The sequence below is a fragment of the Podarcis muralis genome, chromosome 13, assembly GCF_964188315.1.
Source record: "Podarcis muralis chromosome 13, rPodMur119.hap1.1, whole genome shotgun sequence".
In the NCBI taxonomy this organism is placed as follows: domain Eukaryota; kingdom Metazoa; phylum Chordata; class Lepidosauria; order Squamata; family Lacertidae; genus Podarcis; species Podarcis muralis.
This window is the reverse complement of record NC_135667.1, coordinates 52,293,209-52,304,583: the sequence shown is the minus strand read 5'-3', so window position 1 is coordinate 52,304,583 and position 11,375 is coordinate 52,293,209. Positions and strand designations below refer to the sequence as shown.

General features: G+C 49.2%; 2 protein-coding genes across 2 annotated transcripts; both read left to right on the top strand.

Annotated features, from left to right (window-relative positions):
• Positions 1-1,010: 1,010 nt before the first annotated feature.
• On the top strand, positions 1,011-6,149 carry LOC144325383 (uncharacterized). The gene is made up of 2 exons (XM_077918322.1): positions 1,011-1,545; positions 4,933-6,149. The coding sequence occupies exons 1-2, from the start codon at positions 1,011-1,013 to the stop codon at positions 5,505-5,507; spliced, it is 1,110 nt and encodes a 369-aa protein (XP_077774448.1). The 3' UTR covers positions 5,508-6,149.
• On the top strand, positions 2,400-4,008 carry LOC144325210 (uncharacterized). Its single transcript, XM_077917794.1, has one exon. It carries the CDS (start codon positions 2,536-2,538, stop codon positions 4,006-4,008), a length of 1,473 nt encoding a protein of 490 aa, XP_077773920.1. The 5' UTR covers positions 2,400-2,535.
• Positions 6,150-11,375: the final 5,226 nt, after the last annotated feature.

Sequence of the window (11,375 nt, the reverse complement as noted above, 5' to 3'; positions counted from 1 at the left end):
CCTAGCCTCTACCCGGGCCGCGGCGGCCCTCCCCACCCCCCCCTTTTTGAAAAGGCGCCGGATCCGCAGGGCGCCTACGGGGCTCCTTTTCCTGCCGGATCGCCGCGGCGCTTACCAGGGTCCCGGGGTTGTTGGCGGCCTCTTCGGAGCTCCGGCGACTTCCTCCTTTGCGGCGTCGGAGCCCGGTCCGCGCTAGCGCGGAGCCGACGCGAGGGCGGCCTGCCGCCCAGGCCGCGGCGGGCCCGCTTTGGTGGCTGCGCGGCCCGCCTCCCTGGCGGCGGCGGTTTTAGGCCGACGGAGACACCAGGAATCTCCCGGCGTGGTCCGGGCCTTCCCGGCGGGACCGGAATTGCCTCCTAATTGCGCCCCCATTCTGGCTGCGGGTCGTCTGCTGGTGGGCTGCTCGCTGTTGCCTTGGTTGCAACCGGCCCTCTAGTGGCCGTGGTTGGTACTGCGCTTTGGCGACGGGAGCTCCCTCCAGTGGTTCGGCCTGGTAGTGCATCCACTCTTCTGAGTGGATTGGCCTGATCCGCCCCCTGGTGGCCAAAATCGGCTACTGCACCCTCAAATTGTAGTATATTCAGGCTGATTTAGGCAAAATATTTATTTCAGTTGCTGATACTGCACCTGATTCTGGGGCTGGGGGCCGGCCGTGAGCCGCACCGCCTGGCCCAGTAGCTGCGGGGGCCGGGTAGTTCTTTCAAAAAATTAAAAAAGAAATAATAAATAAATAAATAAATAAATAAAAATAATACACAAATAACATAGATAGATAGATAGATAGACTTATATTTTGTTTAGTGGTTTTATTGTTTGATATTGATTGCAGTAATTCTGAAATTTAACTGGTTTGATCGTATCTCTGACTAGCAGGTATGGCTCCCAAGAAAGTCACTAAACGTTCTTGCCCAGCTGCCACTTCCAAACGGCCGATTAGGGGCCCATCCCAGGCACTCCGCTCACCTTCTGCAAGCCAACCAGTGGGCCGGGTACAATCGTTGGTGGCGAGCATGGCTGGTGACCCTGCAGCGCTTTCTCGCTTTGCAGTCGAAATGGACGGTTTCCTCCAGCGCTGCTCCACCCAGCCGTCCACGTCTGGAAGACAGCCTCCTGCGGCAGTGGCGTCGTCTCCGGCCTCACCATCGTCTAGTGAAGATGGGGGAGAAGGGCCATCATCTGGTGGTTTGATCATGAACCCCCAGTTATCCCAGTCCCCGGTCTTACCTGCCGGTCGCGCTCAGCCTCGGAGGTCAGGCCGTTCCACTAGGAGGGCCTCAGGGAGAGGCGCCCCTTTGGCTGAGTCGACTCGTGGGCGTTCGCCCGCTCGGCGTACGGCTGCGGTGGCCTCGGGTTCTGGCATCTCACGTGCTGTCTCTGTGCAGTCTGTTTCAGTTCCATCTCAGCTGGAGCCTGAATCGGAGTCGTCTATTGAAGACAGTCTCCCAGTCCCTGCCAGGAAGTCTTTGGGAGGGAAGCGACGCCAGAAGAAGTCATCTCGGAGGCGAGCTAAAAGGAAGAGGGACGACACTTCTTCCTCTCATTCTGGTACGTCTTCGTCTAGTTCCGATGATGAGGGTAGTAATATGCAACTTTACTGGGGTTTTGGCGAATCGGCTTCCGGGCTTCCTAGGTGGGCCTGGGAACGAAGGTCCAATACCCACAGGGCTCAATATGGAGCGGTCCAGGAGTGTAAGGATGGCATGTTGGTTCCTGACGTTAAAGTCTCAACCAATTCTGCCAGAGACATCATTCCAGGATCGCATTTATCGTCCAAAATGCGGTCTAGAATTTTAAATGGACGCTACGTAGATATGTTCAGGTTGCTCCCACCTTCAGAGGAGCAGGAAAAGGAAAGTTCTTCATCCAAGAAACGCTCAGGGGCCTCGACAGTTGACAGGACTTTCGAGCATTGGCTCGACTGTTTCCAGGTTTTCGCTGGTGTGGTGGTGGCAGCCTATCCAAGGAGGTCTCTACATCTGTTTGTTTATCTATCCATCGTGCGCTCCGCATTCTCCAAGGCTGGAGAAAAGGCAGCGATCAAATACGATGAGAATTTCAGGCGCCGCGCTGCCAAGATCCCCTCAGCCCGCTGGGATCGGAAAGATCTCGATGTGTGGACTACTCACGTAGCTCCACTTATCGATAAGAAATTGCCGGAACAGCAGAGGTCGAAGTTTTCTGCTTTTAGATCCGGCCGTCGTCTGCTATGCTGGGACTTTAATAAGGGTTCTTGTCAGCGCCCAGCCTGTAGATTTACGCACAATTGCGAGAAGTGTAATGGGTCGCATCCTGCTTCCTCCTGCTTTGGTGGCAGGCGGCCCTTTCGCGGGGGTAGAGGGGGTTCTCAGCAACCTCCCAAATCGGCCCCTCCCCTCCCTTCAACCTCAGGAGCAGGAAAATAGTGCAGTGACATCGTTGGCCCATACCCCGGTGCGATTGCCGGCTCTTAATATTTGGCTGCAATCTTACCCCAATAGGGCTGCTGCGCGTTACTTAAGTGAGGGTTTTTCTGTAGGTTTTCGGATTCCGGTAGCCATGCCTCCCGTGGCACGGAATCCTCCTAACCAAAAGTCAGTTCGTGAATTACCTGAAATCGCCCGAAAAAAGATTGCAAAGGAGGTGTCCATGCACCGAATGGCGGGCCCCTTTTGTGCCCCGCCTTTTCATAATCTGCACATATCCCCACTGGGTGTTGTGCCGAAAAAGGCCCCGGGCGAATTTCGTCTAATTCACAATCTATCGCACCCAAGGGGCACCTCGGTCAACGATGCGATTCCTCCGGAACTTTGCTCAGTAAAGTATGCCTCCCTTGATCATGCAATCAAGATGATTCGAAAATTTGGGCGGGCTGCTTTATTGGCAAAATGCGATATCGAATCGGCTTTTCGATTATTGCCTATTCACCCGGAGGATTTTTGGTTATTAGGTTTTCGGTTCGAGGGCAAATTTTATTTTGACAAGGCCATGCCTATGGGCTGCTCGATAGCATGTGCCGCTTTTGAGTCGTTCAGCACCTTCTTGGAGTGGGCCATCAAGCAGAAAACCGGGCTGGGCGGGGTCACTCATTATTTGGATGATTTTTTATTGGCCTCAGATAGTGATTCCGGCAATTGCTCGGTGTTGCTGCATGCCTTCGCTGAACTGACGCAGGAACTGGGGGTTCCGCTGGCAGCGGACAAGACAGAGGGTCCTGCAACCCAACTTACTTACCTGGGTATCCTACTGGATACGGTGTCCCAAACTTCCAGCTTGCCGAAGGATAAGCTGGTTGCTTTGAAGACGGTCATTGAGGAATTGATCCCTTTGGAGAAAGTGTCCCTTCGGCAGATCCAATCGCTGCTGGGTCACCTGAATTTTGCGTGCAGGGTGGTGGCCCCTGGACGCCCCTTTTGTTCACGCCTGGCCCGGCTTACCGTGGGTTTGAAGGCCCCGCATCATCGGGTTCGTTTATCTAGAGAAGTGCGGACCGATCTCAGCATTTGGCTTGAATTCTTGGAGGAATTCAATGGGGTGTCGTTATGGCAAGACACGTTGAACTTGCATAATGACTTTCAGGTGCATTCGGATGCCGCAGGTTCCCAAGGTTTCGGTCTATTTTGGAAAGGAAGGTGGTGTGCCATGCGGTGGCCGCTGGAGTGGCAAGGGACAGACATTACGCGGGACCTAACTTTTCTTGAGTTTTTTCCCATTGCAGTGGCAGTGCACTTGTGGGTCGATGAGTTCAGGGACCGACGTGTTTGCTTCTGGACTGATAACCTGGCGGTGGTGAACGTGTTGGCCAAACTGTCGTCCCGCTCTCCTAGGGTGTCGGCCCTTTTGCGTGTTTTTGTATTACATTGCTTACGCTGTAATATAGTGTTTTCTGCACGTTTCGTCCCTGGAGTGTCTAATGAAATTGCTGATGCTCTGTCCCGATTTCAGATGGAGCGGTTCAGACTTCTGGTTCCAGAGGCTCGCTTACGTCCGGAATATTTCCCGGATCATCTATGGAGCCTTGGCAGGAATTAGTTTTTCAGGGAGTAGCTGCTTCTGTTTCCTCTTCTACCCTCAGATCATACACAAAAGCATGGACTGATTTTCTGGCCTTTACATATCAGTCGGTAGGGGAGGAGATGAGGGCTTCTCCCTCATCTTCGCAGGTGCTAAGATATTTGTCGCACCTGTTTCAGCTGGGCCGCGCAGTCAAGACGATAAGGATCCAGGCAGCCGCCATTTCCTTTTTCTGTAAATCTTTATTTGACAAGGACCCCTGCGCAAAGTTTGTTGTGCGTAAGGCCCTCGAAGGGTGGGGTAGGCTTTTTCCTCCCCAACCAGCGGCACGGCACCCGATATCCTTCGACCTGCTGTGTAAGATGCGCAAGGAATTGAGGAAGCTTTGCTGGTCAGGGTATGAGGCGCGCCTTTTTTCCGCAGCCTTTTCCATCGCCTTTTTTGGGGCCCTAAGGGTTGGTGAGCTCGTGTTGGAGGCTCACGGGGACGGCCGTTCCAGGGGTTTATTGCTGGGGGACGTACAGCTATCCCCAATGGAGCTGAGACTTATGATTAGGAATTCGAAAACTGACCAACAAGGCAGGGGAGCCCTTATTCGGCTTCCGGCTACAGGGGAGGCGGGACCTTGCCCGGTCAAGGATGTCAGGAGGTACCTGGCTGTCCGGGCTCCAGGGGATGGTCCCCTGTTGAGGCATGAGAATGGTTTGCCTCTGTCCAGACGCCAATTTGCATTGGTGATGCGAAAGGCCATTAAGGCTTGTGGTGGATCTGCACATGGTTTTGCCCCCCACTCTTTTAGGATTGGTGCTGCCACGACAGCGGCGCACTGGGGACTGTCAGCGAGCAGAATTAAGGATTTGGGCCGCTGGAAATCCGACGCGTTCAGAGCCTATGTTCGTTAACATGTCATAGTCTTACATATGTTTTGTTTATTCACCTTAGGTTTAGCGGCTGTCCGCATCTGGATGGTGGGGCACAGCATCGTGCATTGGGCCGGCGTTGAGGCCCAGCGGTTTGGATTGGGACCAGGTCTCGGTCTTCCTCCACACGTGCACGTCTCTTGGCTGACCAGAAGGGGAATGTCGTGGCCAGAGTTTCTGCCACTGATGAGGAGGCAATTGGGCGTGGAACGGCCGCCCTCGGCCATTGTAATTCAGCTCGGGGAGAACGACCTGGTCTCAGTGGACTGTTTTTCCTTGCGCGCTGCAATTATAAGTGACTTGGAGGTGCTCCGAGAAATGGTGCCGGCAGCAAAGATATTCTGGTCGAAGTTGTTGCAGCGCCGTGTTTGGAGGGGCAGTCGTTGCCCGGATGCCACTGAAGGGGTCAGAAAGCGGATTAATTCTGCTGTCTCAAAAAAGGTTTTTGAGCTGGGAGGCGATGTGATTGCACATCCGGAAATTCGCTTTCAGGAAGCATCTCTCTTTAGGGATGATGGGGTGCACCTTTCGGCCTTGGGGAATCGGGCGTGGCTGGGTGCGGTGGTGGCCAAGCTGAAGTCTTGGCTGGGTTTGTGAGTGGTTTGGCGGGGAGCTTAGGGCTCCATGGCGGTTAGGCATTGGTTAAAATTGGTGGAAGGAGGGGTAAGTGCCTACCCCTCCAATGGTGGTGCGGAAAGGGAATTCCGTTAAAGGAATCCAGGGGCTTACCATCCTTTCGTCCTTGTCCCCGGAGTCGGACTTGGGCCGGGTAAGCCCCACAGGAACATGAGGGTGAGAAGTGAGGGACTGATACCCAGCTTCATATTTTCTCACCCAATACTTGTTTCCCACGCTGACTTCCGCTGGAATCCGGAAGTCAGCTCTGTCCCTGGGCATGGACAGATAGTCATAACCAATGCCTAAGCAACCACTCACATATTTTGTATTGAATAAAGTTGTGGCCAAAATTATGCCAAAAACCTTAAACAAAAAATGATGCGTGAAGTGTGTCTTTTTGGTGGGGGGTGGCTTTGTGGGACTCAACACGCAAATCGTGTTCTCCTTGAAAATGAGAGCACGTGTTGCGGTTGGGGAAATATAAGCCACCCTGTAGTTTTGGGCAGATTGGGAAACCAAGCCAATAAGGGGTTAAGCTGGGTTACTGGGGAGTTTTGGACGTTGCAAATTTGGGAGGAGGGAGCCGAGGGTATAAATACAGGACGCCTAAGCTAGAGCGTCCTCTCGGCTTCTGCAACGGATCACCCGCCCACCCTCCCTTTAATGAAGGGGGGGTTTCTGCTGGTTCGCTTGACCTTGCTATGCCTGTCTAGGGGTCGTCTGCCTTGGTGCGGGGGCCTGGTAGGAATTTACCATATGGCGGATTGGCTGGTGCCATTTGGGTTTTGCCTACTGCGTAGCAAATCGTCACAACTTGTAAGGTTGGCGGTTAGGCATTGGTTAAAATTGGTGGAAGGAGGGGTAAGTGCCTACCCCTCCAATGGTGGTGCGGAAAGGGAATTCCGTTAAAGGAATCCAGGGGCTTACCATCCTTTCGTCCTTGTCCCCGGAGTCGGACTTGGGCCGGGTAAGCCCCACAGGAACATGAGGGTGAGAAGTGAGGGACTGATACCCAGCTTCATATTTTCTCACCCAATACTTGTTTCCCACGCTGACTTCCGCTGGAATCCGGAAGTCAGCTCTGTCCCTGGGCATGGACAGATAGTCATAACCAATGCCTAAGCAACCACTCACATATTTTGTATTGAATAAAGTTGTGGCCAAAATTATGCCAAAAACCTTAAACAAAAAATGATGCGTGAAGTGTGTCTTTTTGGTGGGGGGTGGCTTTGTGGGACTCAACACGCAAAAGACCCTGATGTTGGGAAAGATGGAGGGCACAAGGAGAAGGGGACGGCAGAGGATGAGATGGTTGGACAGTGTTCTCGAAGCTACTAACATGAGTTTGACCAAACTGCGGCAGGCAGTGGAAGACAGGAGTGCCTGGCGTGCTCTGGTCCATGGGGTCACGAAGAGTTGGACACGACTAAATGACTAAACAGCAACAAATCCTTAACATTCCCACACAACTGACAAACTTTGATGGGTTTTGGAGAAACAAAGCTGGGAATATCTGCATAAGAAGCCGGTGCCCTACCATGGAGCTACAGCTCTTCCCTGCAAGTATTCCACATTCACATGTTACAGGTGGGAGAGAATGGAACCAAGCCCAGAAGCAGCACCTGGGTCATGTTTAGAACCAACTGCTGTAAGCTGTTCTGAGTCCAATGGGACAGAGTGGAGTGTAAATCTAGCAAATAAGCCATTTCCTCTTGTGCATACCCGGGGGGCTCCTTTTTGGCTTTCTCAGTTTAAAGAGCCCTGCTGGGTGCACATATGAGAGCTTTCTGGATTGGGCCCGGCATGCAGAGAGTGAGACTAGAGAGAAAGAAAACAAAGATGCAATTTCTCCCTTGGCAGCACTGCTTAACTCCAAGACTTGAGGTTGATTGCTTCCTAATAGAACTGTCAGCCACTTAAAGACCTTACTTGATCAACTACCTTGCTTGCAATTGATTAATTAAAATAAATATTACAGTATATATCTCCTCATCAGGGCTATTTTGAGGCTACTTAATCAAAATAAACAATTCCCTTGATTAAATTAAATGGCAATGCCATGGACTCGTTAGCAAATGGACTTAAAATGCACTGCCTGAAATTAGGCTTCACTCCAGGTTTTTCTGAAGCAATGGAATTTCAGCTGTTGGCGGTAGGGCCTTGACAGTGTAAAGGGGGGAGAAGGGGAGGCAACTGGCCAGGAGAAGATTCATATGCAAAGCAGTGAATATGGGTTTTAAAATTAAATAAAAACAAGATGCACTTATGCTAGCTAGTTAATTTTTGCCCTTTCTGTTCTCCCTCAGACCAGCAATGGAAGTATCTCTGCTGGGAAGATGGATTTTAAAATGGTGCCAACGCGCGCGCACACACAGACACACACACAAGACAGGACAAAACAAAGAGCTTCTTCAAACACCACATAATAACATTATGGAGTTCACTGCCGTAAGCTGTGGCAATGACCTTACGCTTAAATGCTTCTTAAACGGGTTAGACAAATCTGTAGGGAATAATTCTATCCATGGCTATTAACCGTGACACCTAAGCAAAACCTACAAAGTTCAGAAACTGTGTAGCTCTGAGGACCAGATGCCAGGGGTAAGTAATAGGGAGCAGCCATCCCCTTCACCCACTGCTTGTGAACTCCCAGAAACTGTTAGAAACATAAAATTGAATCCAGCAAGCCAGTGCAACTTGCCATAGTTTAATCTGTGGTGTTATAGAGGAATGCCTCATTGTAAATTGCCTCGACAGCTTCAGTGAAATTCACAGTTTTAGGGCTCACCTTCTTTTTGTGATTGGATATTGTTTTAAACCACTTTTAATATTGTCTTTTAATGTTGTTTACCCACCCCGGGACCTTAGGGCGAAATGCAGGTTAACAACAACAACAACAACAACAACAACAACAACAACAACAGTTATTTTATGCACATTTATAACATATATACAAGATTAATACTTCAAAATGCAGTGCTCTCAGTCCCTTATAGTTTGCAAACTGTATTCTATTGTTTGGATCCAGGGATCCAAGGCTGAAATTCAAAACTTTCTTTTTATGAAAAACTCAGCATTTATTGAGCTGTTTTGTGCTTGCGTGCATGCGCACACACAGATGTCCACGCTCACACATGTGCAAGCCATGCCTTCCAATTCCGTATATCCTGACAGATCTAACTTGGATATCGGGTCACTGTATTTGTAGCACAGTTCTTTGAGAAGAGGATCAAACTGGATTTTGTCTAGGTCGTAATATGTTCTTTTTCACTCTTTTCAAGTTCTCAGAATGTTAGAATGAGTTTGGTGGAGTTTGTTCATCTTGTTATGTCAGTATCTTGCCAAAGATTTATAGAGGGTATACTGTATTCCTATAATTCCAGCCTTATTCATGGCCACTGAAGGAGTGTTTGTAATGGAAATCTTACTGCATATTTGCAATGCAGAATTGCATGTCCTTTTTTTTTAATGTTTCAAGTAGCAGCACTTTATAATTTGTATGTTTAAGCTTTTATAATAAATATGTATAAACGTATTAGTTTGTATGTTCAAATCTGGCTGCTGAAAGTTGTGAATTTCTAGTGGGATGAATCTACAGCCAGCAATTATTAGGATGGGCGCTTGTGTTTACTAAATGGAAATAATCAACAGAGTAAATGTAGGGCACAATCCTATACTGAAGTTTAGCTGGCTGTGGAAGGGGTGGCTAACCCAAAACATGTGGGCTAGGTCCAATCCCTCACAGGGTTTTTCTCTCCAACACAACAGTGTTGTGACGGGGAGGAAATTTGTGGCCCTCTAGACACCCCTGGACCACTTCTCCCATTGTCCCAGAACCCTGGTCTGAGGCTTATGTGAACTGGAGTCCTGCAGGGCTGCCGATTAGTTACCCCATATGGAATCAAATTGAGAACAGCAAAAAAAGACATTTAGAGAATGTCCAGTTTAATAATATAATGGTGCCAAGTTTTAAAACTGGGAGCATGGGTGCGTGTGCCTGGAAACGACCCACTCTCATTTCAGAAACAATTACAAGCCAACACCCCTCTCAATATTTGCTTGGTTTGTAAATAAGAACGGTCCATTCTGAGCTGCCCTCCCTTCATCTTCCTTTTCCTCAGAACTTTCCTTGTCGTAGCAAAGAACTGGGAGTCCTACAACCCTACTGGGTACTTCCTCTTGGTAAGGGTTTTGGGCCTCACAAAGGCTGGAGGAGGAGCCCTCCCTCCTGAATCTTGTGGGCCCCCTGCCTGTGTTACTATGACGTTAACATATGAGAGTGCTGGAAGTGAAATAGTTAAACAAGTTACCCAGTCAGAACCCAGGGAGGGTGGAGTCAGAGGGACTATAAAACCAGCTCTGGGAGGGGCGAAGGGGGGAGTTTGTTGGGAGTTGGGTGGTTGGTTGGAGTGGGAGTGAATTGGGATAGAGTCTAGGGGTAGGTTGAGTTAGTGTAGAGAAATAAGCTGAGCCAGGAATAGTTAGGAGCTAGGAAGACAAGGAAATATCTGAGAGGTGGTTTAGTGAGTGAGAGCAGGTAGTGGAAGTTCTAGGTCTGGATAGGCACCCCATGATTGTAATTGACCGATACCGTTTATGAAACCACACGCTTGTTAAACTGCAATAAATAAACAGAAGTTTATGTTCCAATTTAACCCTGACTGGACTCAGTATTGTACCAGGTAGGGCCTGGGTGGTGGCAGCGAGAAATAAAAGTGCTGGCACAGGGATCAATAGACGGTGAAACGTCTGGGGACCCTGTGTGATCGCCACAGTTACATTCATGTAACTAGGTACATTTGGGGAACAGGGTGGGATCACAGGGCAGGAGAAGAGGGAAGGTTGGGGGCAACAAGGAAGAAGTTGGAATGGCCTGGACCTTTTACAAGATTCAGGGAAAGTCTGAGTTTTTCACAAGTATCCCCCTAAGCAATTCACAAGAATTCTCTGGGAAAGCTTGGAAACAATTCCATTTTGATTCTGAATTGAGATTTCCATGATCAAGCAAATCTGATCCCCCCCCCCCAAACCTGAACAGATTAGGTTGACCCAGCGCTGCTAATGATCAAGAGATCCAAATTTTCCATATGTTTGCTGCATTCATGCAGTTGTAGGGCTTTGATACAGAGACAGACAGCTAGTTAATGTTTATGGTATGTGAGTCTTTTGCTCACGTCAGACTTAAATGCCTGTGAAATATCAAATATTTTCTGCAGAGGGGCTCAGAGAACAAAATTCAGTGTGACTTTTCAAGGTTTCCCATCTCCAGAGGGGGGGGGGGATAGAAAAAGAGTTTCTTTTTATTCCTTTTCTCTTTTTTTTTTGAGCAGAAAACAAATTCCGCTCTTTTTTCTCCAGCTGTTATTTTCCAGGGGCCATGCTTTCCAATATGAAATAAGGTGGTAGAAATATTATTTAGCGGATAAAGTGATTTGAAAGAGAGATTGAAAGTGTGTCTGATGTGACATTTTCCATGCTGCACTATAAAATTTGCAAGGGAAATAAAGCCAGCCAGGCACTCTTTATACCTTAGGCTCTGCACACACCAAATGACTCCCACCCCCTGCAGGCACTGATGACAGCTTTTTGCTCACTGTCAGACTGATTCAAAGGGGCGAAAACCACAACTGTTTTGCCCGTTTCCACTGGAGCTTCCTACTGAGAGTCAAAAGGGCTAGGGAGGCTTATGTTTGGAAATACCATTTTTTTATTATTATTTCCATTCTATTCTGTTTAGCTAACACAGCTCAGATTACCTGGTCTGCGAAGCCCTTTTAAAATGGACTGGGTTCTCAGATAATAGAGAGCATTACTTGCAAGAAAACTCTCATAGATTTTGGTGCTGAA